The sequence below is a fragment of the Oncorhynchus mykiss genome, chromosome 21 (assembly GCF_013265735.2).
Source record: "Oncorhynchus mykiss isolate Arlee chromosome 21, USDA_OmykA_1.1, whole genome shotgun sequence".
NCBI classification, from domain to species: Eukaryota; Metazoa; Chordata; class Actinopteri; order Salmoniformes; family Salmonidae; genus Oncorhynchus; species Oncorhynchus mykiss.
In genome coordinates, this window is record NC_048585.1 from 23,365,584 (window position 1) to 23,389,053 (window position 23,470).

At 42.2% G+C, this 23,470-nt stretch overlaps 1 protein-coding gene across 3 annotated transcripts; it reads right to left on the reverse strand.

Annotated features, from left to right (window-relative positions):
* Window positions 1-515: 515 nt before the first annotated feature.
* On the reverse strand, window positions 516-21,211 carry igf1 (insulin-like growth factor 1). Of its 3 annotated transcripts, XM_021577176.2 has the most exons (5): window positions 20,809-21,211; window positions 19,148-19,307; window positions 7,929-8,191; window positions 6,072-6,107; window positions 516-3,916 (listed from the first exon to the last, which is right to left on the reverse strand). In XM_021577176.2, exons 1-5 carry the CDS (start codon window positions 20,854-20,856, stop codon window positions 3,857-3,859), a joined length of 567 nt encoding a protein of 188 aa, XP_021432851.1. In that variant the 5' UTR covers window positions 20,857-21,211; the 3' UTR covers window positions 516-3,856. The 3 variants fall into 3 exon arrangements, with proteins under 3 accessions (XP_021432851.1, XP_021432853.1, XP_021432852.1); XM_021577178.2 differs by lacking the exon at window positions 6,072-6,107 and having other exon boundaries at window positions 8,010-8,191; window positions 20,809-21,203; XM_021577177.2 differs by lacking the exon at window positions 6,072-6,107 and having other exon boundaries at window positions 20,809-21,188.
* Window positions 21,212-23,470: the final 2,259 nt, after the last annotated feature.

Below are 23,470 nucleotides of genomic sequence, written 5' to 3' on the forward strand. Positions count from 1 at the left end.
AGTTTCAGACTGATGGGGAAATGATCTCCAATCTGAATCGTGTGTTGACATACAGCCGACAGACATAATTGATTTGTATAGTTTTTGCACATGCTCAGAGAGACAAAAGTGAGCTTTGTTAAAATGCAACACTAACGTCTATGTCAGTGGCACCAAGGTTTATTTTGCAGGTCTGACCTTGCTGTGGATAGCTTACTGTGCTATAATTACAAAGTAGGGAGAATTGTGTGTTAATAAGATGCATTGCTGTAGAATGTCTCCTGGACCTCTCTGTTTCATTACATCCGTTGGATATTCATACTTGACGTTCATTGGTTGGTTTTCCCTTGCATCAAGCGAGAGGGACATGGTGATCAATTACACTCCAAATACTGATACAAGAAAGAAAACTGTTCACCTGGCTGTTTATGTTTTTCTTCTTATGTTTGGGTATTCAAAGGTTTCTCAAACGTGCCTGCAGAACATTCTGACATGAGCATGACAAATGGTATGAAATAAGTGCCCAGACGTTGTCGTAATGTTGACAAGTGGTTTATTCAGCAGGAATGGTGAACAATCTGTCAGTATTTAAACATTTTCTACAGAAGGCAATCGAGCACCAGAAATAACAGCGCTGTAATTAAACAGTTTCTTAGATGATGGTGAGCTTTGGAATCCCATGGCAATCAATTAAAATGTTTTCCTATTCCAGAGCGCTTGATAGAGTCAAGTTCCTATATGTAATTCAAAAAACAGTTTTCATTCCTGTTTGTGACATTGTATCTGCTAATTGTGAGATAAATGGTGACAAAGAATCAGTCAAAATAGTGTTTTGGGAGTCAGATAACTGGATTAAAAATCTAGATTCTATCATGCTCATAGCTTTCCTCTGTTGCTGCCCCTCAAGAGGCCACCATTATTATCCTTTATGCCTGCATATTGACAGTCCCACAAAGTCCCACATGGTAAACTTCCATCTTCAGCTTTGTTCCAGGGAGAACTACACTCTTAGAAAAAAAGGTGCTATCTAGAACCTAAAAGAGTTCTCCAGCTGTCTCCACAGGTTAACCCAATGAAGAACCCTTTTTGGTTCCACAAAAAAAACTTTTCACAGAGGGTTCTACCTGGAACCAAAAGGGTTCTCCTGTGGGGACAGCCGAAGCCTAAGAGTGTAGAACTGAACTGGGGTCAGTCTGACCAGCGTATGCTTCAGGGGATGAATGAAACCTACACTTGTATTACTCAAGCAGCATTAGCATAGCTGATCAGATGGATGGAGACATCGATCAAATGTGATAGCTTATGATTGACAGTTGTCAGTTTACCTAAACTGTCTTTCATTAAATACAAAGCTGACAATGCAAGTTGAATTAGATTGTGTCTTAATTTAGCTGAGATCTTTGGTATCAGTCTGGTGATATGGCACTGAAGGACAATCGTGCTGATAATAGGTTTTAAAACCACATACATGCATCTCACGGAGGGTCAAATGGGATGTGGCCATAGAGGTCATCCTGGCTTTCAATTCACCTGGCAATATCATCCGTAGCTATATGTGAATGGACAAGATGGAGGCCTAATCTTAACAACTACACAACAACTACATTGTATTGTATGTGTTGATGATTACAGCTGTGGGTTGCTGATAGATGTAAGGATATAAGTACCACATTAATACTTTAGGTCAGACCGTCATTTTAATACTTTTTTTGGATCATTTCTATCCCATTTTTATTGATGTCCGAATGCATCAACAGCCCAAAATTGTAAAAGGTTGTAATACATTAAACATGTCTTACTTTGTGGGGAGCTGAGAACCAGATCTGATTCGCTGTGTCACTTAAGCTCTTTAACACATGGGCATGGTTTTACAAAACAAATCGTTCAACCTCAATCATACATATCCGTAAGCGTCAATGCCTTGGCTTTCTGATCATCAATGTGGTGCGTTTACATACATTTAGTTCAGGACAAACAAAAGTGCACTATGACTTTTAACACCTTAATATTATTGAAGGATCACAGTTCACAGTGCTTTTTGTCAAGTTATTTGGCATAGGGATCTATATTGAGTAACAATAATTTAAAAACAGTAGAAAAAATAGCGTTTTGCCTTCTTGGGACCACAATATGATACTTTTTTTTTCATGCATTCACAGATTTCACACAAAGACATTTGCTCGCTTATACTACTACCTTATTGAAATCGCATACAAATAAAAACACTATTAATAAAATGGTGGCCACAAGGCTGTGCAAAAGGGACGACCTCCAACGATAAGCTTTGCCATCTCTCTTTCTCTTCCTGTTTTAGCCCACCGCTGCAAGTAACAAACTACAAAATAGCACCATTATACAGTGGATAGGATTTTCTTAATACGGTTTTGCTATATGATACCATCATGTACAATAATAGTAGAAGAATGCATAGGATAACATAAATGGGAGTATTGGTTGATTATACACTCACAGAGGAGGAAGAGATGTGATGGGTTGTCAGGTTGCTGAAATGGTACAGTAAGACTGTCAGGCATCCAGATTGTGCAAACAGCCATTACTCTCTGTAATCCTGACGCAAACACAGGAATTCTCAGAACGTGGTCTGATGGAACCAGTGTGTGAACCTTGCTCACAGTAGCAGAGTGGCTTAGCCACAAAACGGACTGTGTGTGTGTGTGTGTGTGTGTGCACAGCATTTTTCAACTGCAGTCCTGTTTATTTGCAGGTGTGTGTTGCTGTGTTTCTAACAGTATTTGAGTTGCATATCATTCACTTGAGTGAACTGTATGTGTTGCTGTTCATTTTATCGCTTTTTTATGAAAAATCCATGCAGTCCATGTTCATACAGAAGAAGCAAAGGTCCCTCCCTAAGCTGACAAAATAAAAGAATGCAGACCAAGTGAAATCAATCATTAATCGTCTTCCTGTAGCTGGCTATTTTTAGCGCCCCTCTGTCCTGTCCTCTGCATTAGAATCCATTTTTAATCAGACCAGATATTAGACCCAGAGAATCTACAGTGAGTCTTTACAAATTAAATATACATTGAATCTCCTCAAAACTTTCTGTTTACAGTACAGAATATAATATTACTGTCAGTTTCACTAGAATGGCTTAGCAGTACAAGATGATTGTGTCATCAGAATAGGTCTCTGGTCATGTCGTTGCCTCAAAGCCAGGTTCTTATGGTATGGTTGCATGTAATACGCTTACTGTCTGTTGAAGTAGACAATAGTAAATAAATAGCCTTGAATGAAACACGTGACAACTGTGACATCATCTTTTGGCCAGAACTGACTGACGCTGAAATAACATTCTTATTGAGGTTCTAATATATTATCAAAGCAGTGGTTGTTAGATGAGAATGGGGGGGATTACTTATCCAATAGCCCGACTACTTTGCATGGCCCAACCTCTCAGTGTAAAGCTTGAACTCTTTCAGAGTTCAGGTAAAGAGGATGGACCATTGGCTCCCATAGACAGACAGATAAAACTGCTGGCTGCCCTCCTATTGGCTGTATGTAGCACAGAGCCTATCAGAGGCCACCAGGGACACTATAGCTCAGCTCACACATGGAGGTATAAGAAGAAGAAGCTCTTTGATGTGTAAGCAGCTAAACTAGTCTGTTACATTGGTTTGACATGGAATATAATTCCTTCCAATATGAAATGGTGCAGTGTATAAAATAATAAAAATACCTCTCATTTAACCCCAGCACTTCAACTCTCAGCTAGAGACATTACACACAAAGCTTATTACCATTAGCATTGTACCATTATCCACCTTTTGTTGTTTTACAGTGGACCATTCCACAGGGGCACCAGGTATGGGCCCACCCTTCTCTCATCCGTGTCCGCCTGTCCGTTAGCTTCTGTCTTCTACATTCGGTAGTTTCTTCCCCCTGTGTTTCCTCGACTTGAGTTCTTCTGATGTACCTCCTGAAAAGGGCGGAGGGGGAACAGATTTTTAGGAGGAGAAACATTAGATAAGTGGATTAGGAGAGTGGGAGAAAAACAGCTTTGGGTCAAAACCCAGTGCCTGTGCCTAGAACAACACAGCTGTACAATTAATGGGTGATGATTTCATAACCTTTTGCTATAGTGAAAGAGCCACAAACAGTACAGTATCGAGTATCCTCCCTACCAGAGCTGATAGGTCATATTCAAACCACAAGCCACCAGAGCGGCACTGACATTCAACACACTGTCCCTCTGCACATGAATAAATCAATGTGATTATATGCATGCCGTTACCCTCTGTAACTAGCATGCCACAAATCTGTTGCAATCTGAGGACCAGGGTTTCAGCACAAAATGTACAGTATGAAAGTAGAATCTGTCTGGGGGAGAGAGTGCCCATGGGTCTACCACAAAAACCACTTAGTCCTCCGCTTCTTCGCTAATGGCTTTCTTTTTTTGAGGAGAGTTGTAAAATGCACCAAGTCCAAGCTTAAAAGGACAACATGGACACACAGGTGGAATTGGGAAACTAAGGGAGAGGAAAGAAAAGTTTATTCTGGTTGGGTTGACTACTTCGTTTGGACTGGGATTGATTACTAATTAAATTCTGTGCTTGTATTTCCTTCCCTCTCACAAAGAAGTCAATATATGCTGACTGTATTCTGTTGTAACCTGGCCAAGGAGTCATTGACTGTGTATCTACTAAACAAAGGTATAAACAGCTACTTATAACAAAGACAAGTATGCATCGCATATGATGGTAGTCATGGTACCAATCATAGCATGCTATATTCTACACTGAACAAAAATATAAACACAACATGTATGTGTTGGTCATGAGCTGAAATAAAAGATCCCAGACATTTTCCATATGCACAAAAAAGCTTATTTCTCTCAAATTTGGTCCACAAATTTGTTTACACCCATGTCAGTGATCATTTCTACTTTGCCAAGATAATCCATCCAACTGACAGGTGTGGCATATCAATAAGCTGATTAAACAGCATGATCATTACACAGGTACACCTGATGCTGGGGGCAATAAAAGGCAACTCTAAAATGTGCAGTTTTGTCACACAACACAATGCTACAAATGTTGCAAGTTTTGAGGGAGCATGCAATTGGCATGCTGACTGCAGGAATGTTCACCATAGCTGTTGACAGAGAGTTGAATGTTAATTTCTCAAATGATTCCTCTTTAGAAAATTTGGCAGTATGTCCAACCGGCCTCACAACCGCAGACCACGTGTAACCATGCCAGCCCAGGACATCCATATCTGGCTTCTTCACCTGCGGCCACCCGGACAGCTGATGAAACTGTGGGTTTGCACAACCGAAGAATTTCTGCACAACTATCAGAAACCGTTTCAGGGAAGCTCATCTGCTTGCTCTTCGTCCTCACCAGGGTCTTGACCTGACTGCAGTTTGGCATCGTAACCGACCTCAGTGGTAAAACTGTCACCAATGATGGCCATTGGCTGGAAAAGTGTGCTCTTCACGGATTAATCCCGGTTTCAACTGTACTGGGCAGAAGTGTGGGTGAGCTGTTTGCGCTGATGTCAACGTTGTTATGTGCCATTCATCTACCGCCATGACCTCATGTTTCAGCATGATAATCTATGGCCCCATGATGCAAGGATCTGTACACAATTCCTGGAAGCTGAAATGTCCCAGTTTTTCCATGGCCTGCATATACTCATAAGACATGTCACCCATTGAGCAGTTTGGGATGCTCTGGATTTACGTGTACCACAGCATGTTCCAGTTCCCGACAATATTCAGCAACTTCGCACAGCCATTGAAGAGGAGTGGGACAACATTCCACAGGCCACAATCACAAGCATGAACAACTCTATGCGAAGGAGATGTTGCATGAGGCAAATCTTGGTCACACCAGATACTGACTGGTTTTCTGATCCACACCCCTACCTTTTCTTTAGGATATCTGTATTCCCAGTCATATGATATCCATAGATTAGGGCCTAATTTATTTATTTCAATTGACTTATTTCCTTATATGAATTGTAACTCTTGAGTTAAGTCTTAGAAATTGTTGCATGTTGGGTTTATATTTTTGTTCTGTGTAGTTATAGTAGGAAAGTACCACTGCAGTAGTGAAGGACAAACAGCCTACCTTGCAAGATGGGTGACTATGCCCAGATAAAGGTTTCTGTCAGGAAAAATAATAAAACCGTTGAGATATGAGACATGTGCTTTCCACTGTGGTAATTTATTGTCCACAATGGAATAGTTAGCCACTCTCTAAGGGGTAAAAGTCAGTTACTGGTGTTTTCTGTCCTCATCAGCAAGCCATAGCCTTAACATCTTAACTTGGAGTGCATGCTCTGGAAAAAGCCTGACACATAGTGTCTTCGAAAAGCATTCAAACCCCTTCCACATTTTGTTACGTTACAATCTTATTCTAAAATGGATTAAATAAAAAAATGTTCTCCACAATCTACACACAATACCCCATAATGCCAAAGCAAAAACAGGCTTTTAGAAATGTTTACAAATGTATCCAAAATTAAAAACAGAAGTACGTTATTTACATAAATATTCAGACCCTTTGCTATGAGACTCAAAATTGAGCTCAGGTGCATTCTCTTTCCATTGATCATCCTTGAGATGTTTCTATAACTAGATTGGAGTCCACCTGTGGTAAATTCAATTGATTGGACATGATTTGGAAAGGCACACGTATGTCTATATAAGGTCACACAGTTGACAGTGCATGTCAGAACAAAAACCAAGCCATGAGGTCAAAGGAATTGTCCGTAGAGATCCGAGACAGGGTTGTGTTGAGGCACAGATCTGGGGAAGGGTACCAAACAATGTAGCATTGAAGGTCCCCAAGAACCTTCAATACTCCCGAGTGGCACAGCGGTCTAAGGCACTGCATCTCAGTGCTAGAGGCGTCACTACAGACCCTGGTTTGGTCCCGGGCTGTATCACAACCGACCGTGATCAAGAGTCCCATAGGGCGGCGCACAATTGGCCCAGCATCGTCCGGGTTAGGGGAGGGTTTGGCTAGGGTAGGCCATCATTGTAAAATAAGTATTTGTTTTTAACTGACTTGCCTAGTTAAACAAAGGTTAAATAAGATCATTTAAAAATAACACAGTGGCCTCCATCATTCTTAAATGGAAGAAGTTTGGAACCAGGAAGACTCTTATTAGAGCTGGTTGCCCGGCCAAATAGTAATAGGGGAGAAGGGCCGTACGGTGAAGTATCATACTTCATACGGTGAAGTATGGTGGTGGCAGCATCATGCTGTGGGGATGTTTTTCAGCGACATGGACTGGGAGACTAGTCAGGATCGAGGCAAAGATGAACGGAACAAAGTTCAGAGAGATCCTTGATGAAAACCTGCTCCAGAGAGCTCAGGACTTCAGACTGGGGCGAAGGTTCATCTTCCAACAGGACAACGACCTTAAGCACACAGCCAATAGAAAGCAGGAGTGGCTTTGGGACAAGTCTCTGAATGTCATTGAGTGGCACAGCCAGAGCCCAGACTTGAACCCGATCAAAAATCTCTGAAGAGACCTGAAAATAACTGTGCAGCAATGCTCCCCATCCAACCAGAGCTTGAGAGGACCTGCTGAGAGGAATGGGAGAAACAAATACAGGTGTGCCAAGCTTGTAGCATCATACCCAAGAAGACACAAGCCTGTAATCGCTGCCAAATGTGCTTCAACAAAGTACTGAGTAAATGGTCTGAATACTTATGTAAATTGATTATTTTAGTTTTATATTTCATTATAGGGTATTGTGTGTAGATTAATGAGAGAAAACAATTGAATTAATTTTATAATAAGTCTGTAACATAACAAAATGTAGAAAAAGTAAAGTGGTCTGAATGCACTGTATGATCTAAAAATCAAACATACTGAAAGACCCACTACAATGTTCTATATCTATGTCCATTCTGTTTCGATGATGTCAACTGTGCATCCTCTTACAATGTATATCTGTTTGGTGCTGTGCTCACCTTCTTGGTTTTTGTCTTGTCTGGGTGCTGTGCTGTCCTACGCTCTGTGCCTCTGTCCACGTTTTGCACTGCAGTACTAACCTTAGGTGTTCTTGGCATGTCTGTGTGGCGCTGTGCGCGCACTGAGCGAGCTGCCTTGCCAGACTTGACAGGGGCACAGTACATTTCGAGCCGCCTCAGCTCGCAACTCTGGAAGCAGCACTCGTCCACAATACCACGGTTATGTGACCGCCGTGAACTGGGGCCATAGCCCGTTGGTTTACCTGAGGGACGGAAAGGAAGAAGATTTTGTGTTACTACATGTGAAGACGTAAATAGCATGTAAAGAGCATGTAGAGAGCATGTAGAGAGCATGTACAGATCATGTAGAGAGCATGCAGAGAGCATGTAAAGAGCATGTAGAGAGCATGTAGAGAGCATGTAAAGAGCATGTAGAGAGCATGTAAAGAGCATGTAGAGAGCATGCAGAGAGCATGTAGAGAGCATGCAGAGAGCATGTAAAGAGCATGTAGAGAGCATGTAGAGAGCATGTAAAGAGCATGTAGAGAGCATGTAGAGAGCATGTACAGATCATGTAGAGAGCATGCAGAGAGCATGTAAAGAGCATGTAGAGAGCATGCAGAGAGCATGTAGAGAGCATGCAGAGAGCATGTAAAGAGCATGTAGAGAGCATGCAGAGAGCATGCAGAGAGCATGTAAAGAGCATGTAGAGAGCATGCAGAGAGCATGCAGAGAGCATGTAGAGAGCATGCAGAGAGCATGTAAAGAGCATGCAGAGAGCATGCAGAGAGCATGCAGAGAGCATGCAGAGAGCATGTAAAGAGCATGTAGAGAGCATGCAGAGAGCATGCAGAGAGCATGCAGAGAGCATGTAAAGAGCATGTAGAGAGCATGCAGAGAGCATGCAGAGAGCATGTAAAGAGCATGTATAGAGCATGTAGAGAGCATGCAGAGAGCATGCAGAGAGCATGTAAAGAGCAAGGATAGCTGTCGTTCCAGTTTGTTCTGTAAGTAAATAAAAAAGAGAACTGAAGACAGCTTGTTGCTTAGGATTATAATTTTTGGACCTCCGTGTATGTTTGTCTTCATGTTATAGGTCAAAGTTAAACGTTGAGGTAAAAGTAGAGGTCATAGGCATGTTAAGTGTTGTGTCACGGGTATGTTAAGTCAACCACAGGTGCTTTAAAAGAGCCAATGGAATCATATACAACATAACCCATTACAGTCTTGGATATGGACCAACTTCTTTAGTGCAGATGTCCTGGAAGGTCTTATATCTGTGAGCTGAATTAATCCAAAAAGCTGTAATCATTTGTGGCTGTGCGCCAGGACCTGGGCCCTGTAATAGCTGAGTGCTAACGGCATGGTTGTGGACTTGATTATTCGGATATATGGACAGTGTTAATGACATTGATTTCTTCACTGCAAAATTTACAGGGTATCCCATTGCACTGTGCGGACCCTTTTTGGCAGCCGTGAGGCAGTAAAAAAAAGGTCACGGTCACCGTAACATTGAGAATATCACGTTCGGACATTTTAGACCCATTAGGCCAAACCTCAACCCCTCGGGGCCCAATCAGCCTGTAGAGAAAGTAGGCCCAGGCCTAAGTCACACCCTCTGGCGTACGGGTAGGTCGTTTCATTCACATTTTCACCTGGCAACCCAGCAGCCCTTTATTGCTGACAATCTCAGAGCCAGTTGGACTCTGGATACTGCGGATGCTGTTACAATGCAGCCATGCTGTTGTTTACTAACAATATATATGGCTTTCCTGAACCATGACTAGACCCATAGTTCCCATACATGCAAAAGACAGACAGTTGTTGACACCTAAATTGTGTGGGGGGGTCATAGTAATGGCAGGAAGAGAATAAAGGAAATGCTATCAAACACATCACACACATGGTTTCCATGTGTTCGATATCAGTCCATTCACTCCATTCTAGCCATTATTATGAGTCGTCCTCCCCTCACCAGCCTCCAGTGGGGAAAAGCCAGAGAGGCTCACTTGGAGGTCTGGTGCTCTTCAGTATGAATCGGAATCTGAGCACTTCTCTGAGAACCCAAGTCACCTTGTACAGTGATGTGAGTGGAAGGGAGGAGGAAGTTGTTTTGACACCTGAATTCCAACATCTTTCGACTCCCTCTCTCCAAACCCACTTTCTTTCAGTGGCCGTTAAAAAAATATCCCACTCTCCATTTACAATTCCCTGCTCACCTCGGGCAATATAGCCTTGATAGGCTTTTCCCTGTTACCAAATGAAATAATAATAATGTAATATGGCATTTACAAGGAGGAAATGCCTTTCCCTTTCAGAGTTAATAGCTCTTGGCCTGGGAGCCTGCCAGTGCTGACAAAGTGCATTAACTTCTGCTCTATGCCTTCCTTATCTTGACAATGTTGTTTTGGACAGAGATGAGCTCCAATTCAGAAACAGATGCATCTCTCCACAGTTCTCAGTCAGGACCCTGGGTACAGTGTGAAGAAAGATTATGGAGGGAGTTGTACTGTGTGAGAGAAAACACTGATCTCAAGTCAGATGATGAGATACAGTGTGTGTTCGTGGATAGTTGAAGGTGAGAGGGTTCTATACTGGCTCAAAGGTTGAAGGTGTGAGGGTTCTATACTGGCTTAAAGGTTGAAGGTGTGAGGGTTCTATACTTGCTTAAAGGTTGAAGGTGTGAGGGTTCTATACTGACTAAAATGTTAAAAATGAGAGGGTTCTATACTGGCTAAAATGTTGAAGGTGAGAGCGTTTTATACTGGCTAAAAGGTTGAATGTGAGATGGTTCTATACTGGCTAAAAGGTTGAAGGTGTGAGGGTTCTATACTGGCTAAAAGGTTGAAGGTGAGATGGTTCTATACTGGCTAAAAGGTTGAAGTTGCTGCACTGGACAGCAAGAATAGTTGATTCAGCAGGCAAGGTGCTCTGAGTCTTAGAGTACAAAGAGCTAGTTCTCACCCAAGGTCTATAGTTATAGACCCCAGACATCCCCTGTATGATGAGCTTGAAATATGTCCAGGTCAACAAGGTCAATAATTTTTTTGAGGATTTGACCACCAAAATGTAGGCTATAAGGAATCAGGCCATGTTATAGCCTCTTTACAATGAGAACTGCATGTGGAATACACCAGTTTTCACCTTGAGAATGAAAGGTAGCAGGTCTTATTGTTTGAAGACTATTTTAGGACTTTCATAACTTCATCTTTCTTTGTGTCCTCAGCTGGGCCCAGTTAAAGATGCACTCTCTAACTTTCGTATAATTTCAGCCAGTAGTATTGATAGTGGCGCTCACGAGCCAAAACGGGTCCCTGTTTTTTGTGTACCACGTCATTCCATTGTGTAGGGCAGCAGGTAGCCTAGCGGTTAGAGTATTTTTATCAGTAACCGAAAGGTCGCTGGTTTGAATACCTGAGCCGACAATGTAAAAAATCTGTTGATGTGCCCTTGAGCAGGACACTTAACCCTAATTTGCTCCAGGGGCGCCATGCTACTATGGCTGACCCTCTAAAACAACACATTTCACTGAACCTATCCAGTGTATGTGACAATACATTTTTTTTTTTATATATACTATGTCATCCATTTAGTTTGATATGTTACAAATCCAATTCATGCAATCTTTTGTGCTAAAGATCACGGAGTGCATCTTTAACCCCCGTTTACTGAATGGTATGTTGTAATTAAGCCAGAATAAACCATGATAAATTGTCACTTAACCATTGTTGCTGACGTATAACAAGGAATTTTCATGACGAGGGAAACCTTCTTGCGAGGCCAAGCTTCTGATTATTCAATCAGACAGGTTGTATTGTGAGCCAGGAGTCGACTGTGCTGGCCCTGTTTTCCAATCCCTCCCAATAAGGCCCTCCAAATGAACATCCGCTATTATTCTCAATATAACCTGTAACCTTCTGAACAAACAGCTGGAGAGGAGAGAAAAATCATCTGGATGCAGATTTTAACATGTAGAAGAATCAGCTGTAGCTGGTTGTAAAACGCAGAAAGCATCAGTAATCAGGTGGAATAGGTCTTGGAAGGTTTTAAGTGCCACGTTTCAAGGGATAACTGACTGTAATCCCCCGTGAACAAAGAATTGGCGTCCTGTGTGCTGTTGTTGTAAACAAACTCAGACAAACCACCTTCTCCTGCCTGCCGTGTGGTGTGGACATCCAGCCCGGTCAGTGGACAGTGTGAGAAACAGAGGCTGTTTGAGAAGGGGGATCCGTGGTGATTGGTAAAGGCTATTGTTTTGGAGTTTGGTCACAGACATTCAGGGCACGGCAGATTAGTGGTAGGCTACACGTCTTTTGTTTGTGTCACTGTGTCGTAGACAGACACCCACTACTACAGATTAGGGTGCAGTTTTGTTTTGGTGTTGTGTGTTGTTGCATGCATCTATTGGATGGAAGGGGGCCCATGTGCCCCCTTTTGGTAGGGTGAATGAGTTTGAATAGATTAGATTGAGACTAAGTGCTGCATAACAACTGTTTGGCTGCGTAGAGAGAGGCTCCATCATGACTTGAAAGAAGGAATGTCTGCAACTCTGTAATGCTCCCCAGTGGTTTATTAAGATGCAAACAAGACTAGGTTTTGATCCCACTGGGATCTTTGTCAGGTCAGTCAACAATGTCTTAGCTGAAGAGCAAGGCAGCCTGTTAAGATAAACCTGTCTGAGATGCACACAAGCTAGAGGGATCTTTTCATCAAGCAGCATTGACCTTTGGGCAGTCTATTTTTTTTTTTAAACTTTATTTAACTAGGCAAGTCAGTTAAAAACACGTTTTTATTTACAATGACAGCCTAGGAACAGTGGGTTAACTGCCTTGTTCAGGGGCAGAACGACAGATTCTTGTCAGCTTGGGGATTCGGTCTAGCAACCTTTCGGTTACTGGCCCAACGCCCTAACCACTAGGCTACCTACCGCCCACAGCATGATGGTAGTGCCACAACAGCAGAGAGGCATGGGTTGGAATATAAACCGTACCTTTAACTACCATTATTGTGCTCATGATCATGCTGAAGTTGCTATGAGATTTTATTTGTTATGTTCAGTGCATTCGTGAAGTATTCAGACCCCTTCCCTTTTTCCAAATTTTGTTACGTTACAGCCTTATTCTAAAATGGATACAAATCCTCATCAATTTACACACAATACCCCATAATGACAAAGCGAAAATAATTTTTTAGAACATTTTGGAAATGTACAATTTTTTTTAAACATAAATACCTTATTTACATAAGTATTCAGACTCAAAATGAAGCTCAGGTACATCCTGTTTCCATTGATCATCCTTGAGATGTTTCTACAACTTGATTGGAGTCCACCTGTGGTAAATTCAATTGATTGGACATGATTTGGAAACGCACACACCTGTCTATATAAGGTCTCACAGTTGACAGTGCATGTCAGAGCAAAAACCAAGCCATGAGGTCGAAGGTATTGTTCGTAGAGTACTGAGACTGGATTGTGTCGAGGCACAGATCTGGGGAAGGGCACCAAAACATTTCTGCAGCATTGAAGGTCCCTAAGAACACAGTGGCCACCATCATTCTTAAATGGAAGAAGTTTGTAGCCACCTCAAGAGTTTCGCTGTGGAGATGGGAGAACCTTCCAGAAGGTCAACCATCTCTGCAGCACTCCACCAATCAGGCCTTTATGGTAGAGTGGCCAGACACAAGCCACTCCTCAGTAAAAGGCACATAACAGCCCGCTTGGAGTTGGAGGCACCTAAAGGACTCTCAGACGATAAAAAATAAGATTCTCTGGTCTGATGAAACCAATATTAAACTCTTTGTCCTGAATACCAAGCGTCACATCTGGAAGAAACCTGGCACCATGCCTACTGCGAAGCATGGTGGTGGCAGCATCATTATGTGGGGATGTTTTTCAGCAGCAGGGACTGGGAGACTAGTCAGGATCGAGGCAAAGATAAACAGTGCATAGTACATAATGAAAACCTGCTCCAGAGCGCTCAGAACCTCAGACTGGGGCGAAGGTTCACCTTCCAACAGGACAACGACCCTAAGCACACAGCCAAGACAACGTAGGAATGGCTTCTGAACAAGTCTCTGAAGTCCTTGAGTGGCCCAGCCAGAGCCCGGACTTGAACCCAATCTGACATCTCTGGAGACCTGAAAATAACTGTGCAGCAACGCTCCCCATCCAAACTGACAGAGCTTGAGAGGATCTGCGGAGAAGAATGGGAGAAACTCCCCAAATACAGATGTACCAAGCTTGTAGCGTCATACCCAAGAAGACTCAAGACTGTAATCGCTGCCAAAGGTGCTTCACCAAAGCACTAAGTAAAGGGTCTGAATACTTATGTAAATGGCATATTTCAGTAAATGTTTTGCTTTGTCATTATGGGGTATTGTGTGTAGATTGATGAGGGAAAAAAACGATTTAATCAATTTTATAATAAGGCTGTAATGTAACAAAATGTAGAAAAAGTCAAGGGGTCTGAATACTTTCCAAAGTAAAGAATATAAACGTAACATGCAACAATTTCAGTGATTTTACTGAATTACAGTTCATATAAGGAAATCAGTCAATTGAAGTAAATTCATTAGGATCTAATCTATGGATTTCATGACTGGGCAGGTGGCGCAGCCATGGGTGGGCCTGGGAGGGGATAAGCCGGCCAATAAGAATGAGTTTTTCCCCAAAAATTGGCTATATTACAGACAGAAATACTCCTCAGTTTCATCAGCCATCATGGGTGGCTGGCATCAGACGATCCCGCAGGTGATCCTGGCGTTGTTAGGCGGCTTATGGTAGAGAAATTAACATTAAATGATCTGGCAACAGCTCTGATGGACATTCCTACAGTCAGCATGCCAATTGCACGCTCCCTCAAAACTGAGGGACAACAAATCTCTGGCATTGTCTTGTGTGACAAAACTGCACATTTCAGTGTGGCCTTTTATTGTCCCCAGCACAAGGTGCGCCTTTGTAATGAACATGCTGTTTAATAAGCTTCTTGATATGCCACACCTGTCAGGTGGATGGATTATCTTGGCAAAGAGTGATGCTCTCTAACAAGGATGTAAACAAATGTGTGCACAAAATTGGAGAGAAATAAGGTGTTTGTGCTTATGGAAAATGTCTGTGATCTTTTATTACAGTTCATGAAACATGGGACCAAAACGTTACATGTTGCGTTTATATTTTTGTTCAGTATATTTGAATGACCTCTGAGACAAAAGTCAAAGAGGCAGGACTCTCACTGCTCCATCCTGCTACTTGGATAAAGCTATGCTGGAGACACTGCAGCACATAGCTCACATTCCTCAAACGGGTAAGGCTGAAAAGACAAGGCTCTCCTCCAGAGTGGGCGCAGAAAGGATCTGAGTTTTACAGCCTCGCTGTGGATAGTAAGGAACAGTGAATTCTTGGAACTGGTGCAGCGCACTGCCTGTGGAGTGTCAGGGAGTTTATGGTTTGTCGGGGTCTACGAAAGCTGCTATAGACCTGGAAACTGCCTCTTTATCACTGGTACCACAAAGAGTTTATAGCCTAGCTAAATTTCCCTCACATTTTCAACTGAGGTTTTATCTGCTTTTGTTAGGCAATTAAAAGCCAGTATGTAAGAGCATTTAGGATCCTAACTCAGTGAGTTAGGGTCTCATGGGATGGGATAAACTGGATGGGCCAGGCAGTTCAAAATGATGTGACATAGCAAGCTTGGCTAGCTCTGGCTAGTTACAGTCTAGGAAAAATTTACCAGGGTTTAAGTTTCGGTTTTAGACCTAAGTAGAGGCCTCAGATGAAACTGTAGGCTATAATAATGTGGGCACAATATCTGTACGAGTTCTTTATGGTCAAGCCTGGCCAACATCTCCAATAGAACAGGTTTATTTCAACTCAAACCTTGGTGTCTTGACTCCAAACTGACAGAACTCAAATCTAACATCCCCATCCTGTCCTTTTCCTGAGATGTCTCTTTGTTCTGCAGAGTAGTTCTTTAGTGAGGAGGGTCAACATTCTCATTTCAGCACTCCATGGAAAAACAACACCTTTTCACAGTGACAAAGTGCACACAAAGTGCCAGCAGGAGGCCTTACTTTCTTTAGTGCTGAGTGCCTTCTGCTGAGTGTGTGTGTGTTCAGGTCCAGTGTGTAAAACTAGAGAGGTGGGGAGGTGGAGGGGAGGGGGGCATCCTGATCATCCTGTAATCCCCCATAATCCCCTGCTGCTCCGGGACAAGGCCTAGCTGTGTGTGTAGTGAGGCTGATGTGCTGTTTACACGTTCTCCACTCTCCTACTCCAGCTGCTTCAAATAGAATAGACACAGAGAGACAAACAAGGCTGAGAAAGGATAGGATGGCTCATCAATGGCTGCTTAAAAGCAATTTACTCCCCTCTGTTGCTCATTCTGTTTAAACTACATGCTTTTGGGAGGGCGATGGCACAGTGCCAATCTGAATTCGTTTTCATCTCAACTATAAATGTATCTCATGTACAACTCTCTCTGAGCTAGTGGCTTATGACATGATGGCATTATGAGACAAAAAGGACAAGACTGGTTTGTCTATTGCCCTGTGTCGCTGAATCTCTGTGCCTTTTTCTGAATAGGTTTATCTCTGACCTTGACATGGTTCCTTCTGATTAAAATGTATATCACTAATACATTTACGAATACTCCCAGCATCATCCACATTAGAGATTTGGTATATGCCATGACATTGTATTTATGGAGTTACTAAGAGAAAAGTGGTGTGGTGTGCCATATAAGTCCTTTTTCATTTTAGTCAGTTGTAATTTTCCACATCCTAGTGCTCTGGAGTGTAGGTGCTTCATAGGGGTTCACTTTTAGACTGTGAGAGGAAATTCTTCAGAATAGAATAACCAGCTCCATCCAGAGTACATTACAGGAAGTGGGTGTGATCTAGAATAAAAGCTCAGGAAGAGTTGATTCATGTCTTCCAGAGAATCTACAGTACCCCACTGATCAGAGAATGTTCCTACCGATATTCTTCCCAATTTCCCTGTCGTCCAGTGTTCCTATTTGCAAGCTGGGGTTACCCAGATTCTGTCCAAAAGACCCCCACGAAGACCAGATTCATGGTATGTCTGTATATCCACTCTACTCCACTCAACCTGGGAGGAGTTTGCCTGCTAAAGCATTACTAAGACAACTGAGGATTTCTAGGTCAGGCTAATAATTGGAAAAACTGACTACGGTTGTGGATTTAGTTTTTCTTCTTTAGACCACATTTTGTTTCAATAAAATATTTTTCCACCGAGTAGTATTTCACATTTCTGTCAAGGTAATGAAATCTGAAGTCTTGAAATGCAAGTGAGGCTACTTTAGCAGTGACATGGTGGGTAAGGTGGATTGGCCCTGCTTCTCAGCCTGCAGAAAACCCAGTGTTTCTGCAACACTCTGGGGACACATCATCACTATGGTGGCTACCAAGTTCAACATGGTGCAGCAGACAGGAGGAGAAGAGTTCAGGTCGGGAGCAGACCAGACATGACGACCGCACAGAGTTGTCACACTTCCCAGTGCAAGAGACGACAGAGACGAAAATGGATAACCCAGACATCTCACTTAAAGACTCATTGTTATACATGTGGTTCCATCTGACAGCAGGAGAGAGAGACATACTGTCCACACAGCGAGCCACCTGCTGTACATACCTCAATGTTCCTTTCCAGAAAGGATGGAGTGTGCCTGAAATGTCCTCGACTCAATGTACCTTTTTTAACACGAGAACAAGGCATTGATGGATGGGCACTTTGCAGCTTAATGATCGCACAGCACAGTATATAGTCACATGGAGGTATGCAGTCTAGTTCCAAACCTTGACAGATTGAATTCCCAGAGCCAGATAAGGTCTATCTGAGGTCTGTGAGTTCATGATAGGAATGATTTGCTATTTATGTCCATTGTTCAGTTCATCAATTAATCATCACAGAATAATCTTGTTGAAGATACAGTTCTATTCCAAATACAAGGCAATGCAGCACGGTCGGGCAATTCAAGATTATATTCCATAGGCCATGTGAAGTAGCCTGATTGATAAAATGGTTCAGAAATCCCTTAAACACTCAGAGAACACATAAACCCCTTTCACAGTCTCACATCATCAAATCTCCCAGATCGTCTCCCACCTCATCAAAAGTATTTACACATATTCAATATTTCATCAAGTTCCCAGAAGAATTGTAATCACTCAAATATTCTCAACTCTGTCACAACTAGTCCAAAAAAAAAAAACACCCCTCAGGAGAACTTTCAATTAAGTCTGATTAAGTTGGAGCATAGAGCCTCTTTCAAGATGATTGACATCTCTGAGCTGTATTGATATGTCAATGTCAGAGATACAAAAAGATGGTGCACAATAATTGTTTAGCCTTGGAGAGGTGGTAAAGAGAGACTTGACACTTGAATGTGCAGTGATTTCATTCAATGCCAGCTAGGGAGCCTCAAGGCACCACATTCAGTATATGGCATTAATGAGCCAAACCACAACCTTTCTGAGAACCTTTCCATGGTTCTAATGGGAAGAAGTAGTCCCCTGAGGGAAGGATCAGGGTCCATGTCATAGGAACACTGGCTACTGCTGAGTGGGAGAACGCAACACCTTGACACAGCTCAGCACTGCCATATATTGCATCTTGTTCTGGCCTTTGTGCCTCCAATGGAAAATAGGAGATTTAAGTCCTGGATTCTTAGCGGATGGTTTTCTTTGGGTAGCTTTCCCCATTTCTGGTGGAAAAAAAAGTTCACTGCAACATTTATGTCTTTCCCTCCTCCTTCTTACAGATAGTCAGCCTCAATTCCACTTAAAACCCCATCCCCATAGACCCAGCAGCCGTTTCAATGAGCAGAATATACATATAGCTGTTTAACATCATTCTACACTTCATTTACCTCTCAGCAACCCCCAGAACCTCACTCCTGCTTCAAGGGCATTGCATCATGTGATTCTATATATTCCATTCCTCTAAGTCAGTAGTCCATCACAATCATGGATAGAGACTAAATATACATAGGCTTCTATACTCATCAACTCTTTCAAATCTGATAAGTCTACAGCTGAAATGTTTAATAGGAGTGAGGAAAAAAACAGAGGGAATGGTTATTAGAAAGTGAAGGCCAGATGAGAGAGATCTGATACTGTTTAATTTATGAGGTTGCGGCATTAGCGCTTTGGGAGAATGGAGCAGCAGCAATTCTTTATGAATAAATAAAAGGTGCACTTACTGAAATAAAATCCTCTCTCTCCACACACAAACTGCAGCGTGTCCACCAGCTCCGCCCCACACAGGGTCTCGGGCCCCGCCCCTGTTGCCGCCGAAGTCAGGGTTAGGACGCACAGCAGCAGTGAGAGGGTGTGGGTACAGGAGACACAGCACATCGCACTCTGCGTTCAATGGGGAGAAAGAAGGGCACAGTTAGTAGGGCATGGCAGGCAGAGAATGTCGTCAATCTCACCTTCCATATCCTATTTCACCAGTGTCAGTAGAACTTGATGACAGTGATTTCATATGCCTTCACCAGCCTATTTCAACATCCTCGTCATTTTGATTACTATACATTTGCGAAATATATAGCTAGGTTTTCTAATAGGTTCACAATAAGTGAAGGAACAGGTGTCTATGGAACCGCGACGTCCAAAACAATCACACAATCATAATACAAAGAGCCTACAATAATACCAGTCTATGAGTTTTGGTCACGATTTACGCACGACTTACGTACGTTTGGCCCTTGAAGTGTATTAACCCTTACAAGCATGTTAGGATGTATGGAGCGGTGACTGCACGAGCCGCTTCCTGAGGAGAGAGTGCTTTCCCGGTTCGAAGCTCATATACGTTATTATCTTGTCTGTAGTCTATTTCACTGATAATATTCCCGCAGCCATCAGACAGTTATGTTTCACAACCCGATAATCAAACTTTTGGGGTGTTATAATAAATAACAATTGCATAGGAATTAGTCACAGATAGAGAAAGGTATGCATAAAACTAATGCAGAAATAAATCAATGCGATAAGATATCTTTAAAGTCGTTTGTTCACAAACAGTGGTTTATCTTCTTAAGTAGGCTTAGTTTTAAGATAATGCAATGATGCCCTTGGTTTCTCTCATTCTCAGCTCCAAAAACGATCGTTCAGGACAGGAGCCACAGAGCCAAGGATCTTGCCTATCCAAACATAAGATGGAAAACGGTTCACGCGCCAAACCCAGCAGATGAAGCATAACGGGACAAATTTACATAATAAAGATAATTTACACAGGATTCATATACATCACAACCGCTGCCCAAAGGGTGCCTTCTTAGACGCCTTAAACCCTTCCTTATTGTTTGTTTTCCTACAATCCAATGTGGTATCCAAATGCGTAGTCAGCAGAAATTACTTTGAAAGTTCAGTAACGTATGCAGCAACATTAGTGGTTTATATTCATGGAAACGGCACCGGTCAGCGCGCACTGCGCAAACGTGTCGAACTCATGCTGGAAACGCATTGAAACATCCACACGAGTGTGTTAACTCATGCACGCAGACATGCCAACATAACCTTATTTTCGTAAAGTCAATTAAAGGAAATGTTATAGCTAGGCTACAAAGAATGTTTATGTGAAAACAGTCAAACGTGCACTCACAGAAAATGCATGCACATCTACCTGCTGACATGTTCTGATAGTCATTTTGAAATAGTCTATAATAAAACCGACTTGTACCTTAATTAATTAATTAAATCCCTGAACTAAAATCATATGCTATAATCAAACATGTATCTTTATTAATTTGTGTTTTGATACTGCAAATAAATCAGTTTGGTTCTTGCAACAAAAAAAACAAAACAAAAAAAGAGTAAGTAAGGTGACCATCTGGTGTCAAAGGAAATTATTTAAAGTTACCTTGAAGACATCACATAAATGCCACTGGAAGAAATGACCGCTAGACATCCCCACGGGTCTCCGCACGACAAAGCCCAGCAAAAATGAACTTGTTTGAAGTCATTAAAAACAGTGAGAAAGTGGATAAGATGCAGGCAATGTCACATCTCAATATTCCGACTTTGTTCCATTGCGCAGGCTCGTTTTGGAGAAGTGAGATTTAGCGAACAGGAGACGGATTTAGAGAGAAAATCCCTCACATGTATCTACATTACACAGACATTTTCAACAGGAAACAGCTGGGGCAGCATTTGCCTTCTCCTCATCCTAAGTTATTCATTGAGGATTTTGGGCACATATTCAAATAACGTCATCGTTTATACTTTTCTTAGAATGGGATTGAATTTGGATCTCTTTAAGGCTTGGTTAGTAGTTCAAGATAGAACAAGACTCATACCACCCGCTCTTCTCAAATCTTGTTATGTGTAGAAATCTCATGGATGAGTTGTTATAGGCGTTGGAAAATATAATTATTGTCCACGAAGCGCTCGTGCATAATTTATGTGGCACATGTAGGCTATGTGTCTTCATATTCATCATCTATTACATACATATCTATCTCCAACTTTTGATTTAGTGGGCTGATTCATCATCATGATTTAAACATGTTCATAAACTAGAATATTTGAGTGTTTATGTACAGTGCACACACAGTCAACAGTTTTAATGGATAGCTTGCCACAAATGTAGTGTGTTCACTGAACAATGTATTGCCACTTGACATCCCAGGTGTGGGCTTTTTCCCAATCTGGGAATCTGCACCTTGCTCTCCCCTTGAATTGACATGTGTCCCAGTATCTGTTGACAACAGCACCCTTTCCATGGAAAATATGTATGCCCTTGAATAGGACAATCCTCTTTTTTCCAATAAAGGGCAGTGTTTTGAAAGACCACTGCCTAATTGTCCCAGGGCTTAAAGAGGGTTGATTTCGCCAGCACTGATCCAATCACTAAACAGGAGATCAGTGCTGACCCAATCATAAAGCAGGACATCAGCAGCACAGCTCCAGTTAGCTCAGACAGTGTCAGCGCATCACATAAACAAGGACGTATCCAGAGAAGGCAGTGAGTGGACACAAACAGGCAAAGATGACACCTTATAATGCCACCAAAGTGGGTCATAACATGCAAGCACATTCAAAGACGCCACAGGGTGTATAAGGACATTCAATTCACCTATTTAAACCTAACATGGGCAGATAGTGACTACATTCATAGACAGTTTTCACTCATTGCAATATGTTATGCATAACACTATTACCAGTGTTCAGTGGATGAGCACAGCAGGGAATATAAAAGGTTTCAAGATAACTATGATCAAGCCCAACATCCTATCCACCCCAAAGCCTACTGCCTCCAAAGGTCCTCCCTGCCCCTGGCTTAGCTACAGCTCCAGCAGATTGGGTGCATTGTCATAACCATTAAGTCATTGTCTCTCTCTTCAGTTCATAACATTGGGGCATTATCATCCAATATGCTGAATGGCACAAAACAGGAGCACAATGCACCATACACATTTTCACTCCCTGCTGTGTATTGTGTCGTGGTAACGAGTAACCATATAATAGTAAACAATGATGCACCCCTGATTAAAGACAAAGCTGCTTGAGCTGACCATGTCAAATCAGGGAAATCAAAATAAAACTCCTCTGGTTCTAAGAAACGTACAGAAACCTCGCTATAAATCTGTGTTTTCTGATGAAAAGCTCATCTAATTTGGCAACCATCTACTCAGGTGATTGATTATAAGTCCCACTTCCATGAATTATGACAAATATTACTGTTATCATTACTACTGGGGTATGGCTATAATGATGGCCTGTTCTTGTCTGATTATCCCCCAATGCAGTAGTAGACTGACCTTCTCCTGCCCACTCCAATATGCAGCATTCAGGGTTGTACCTCTGCCAGCTCTCTCTCTCTCTCTCTATCTCTCTCTCTCTCTCTCTCTCTCTCTCTCTCTCTCTCTCTCTCACTCTCTGTCTCTTATTCTCTACCTCTCTTATTCTCCCTTTCTTTCTGTCTGTCTGTCTGCCCTTCTCTCTCTCTCTCTCTCTCTCTCTCTCTCTCTCTCTCCCATGCTCTCCTCTCTCTCTCTCTTTCTCTGTCTCTCTCCCTCTGTCTCTTCCGCCCCCTTGAACTCATTGACCAGGAAAAGGCTTGTTTTCACTCACAAGGATTCTGGACAGGGAAGAGGTGCTGACAGCGTCCTCTGTCTGGACTGACCTGCCAAACAGCCAGGCCAGAGGTAAATACAATGGTCCAGCATACAGATGAGTATATGAGAAAGATAAGCATTTTAAGTTCACATGAGGACACACAGGGGGCTGAGAGAGCAGTTAGACTCTGTGCTCTCAACCCTGTTTCATTCTACTCCTTCATAGCATTGATCTTAATTGGGGTGAACTATTCCCTCTTGATTAGTTTGAGATGGCTCTTGTGAGTTAGGCTGTTCTTTTCTGATCAGTGATTTCAACCCAAAAATATTCATATGAACTAGGCAAACTAAGCTATTCATTGTGTGAGAGAGGGGGTAAGTTCGTTTTTTTTATCCCAGTATTTAATCTACTCAGTGATGTGGAGTGGGTTTCATTGAAAAAGAGGGGTGTGGTGCTGATGTGTG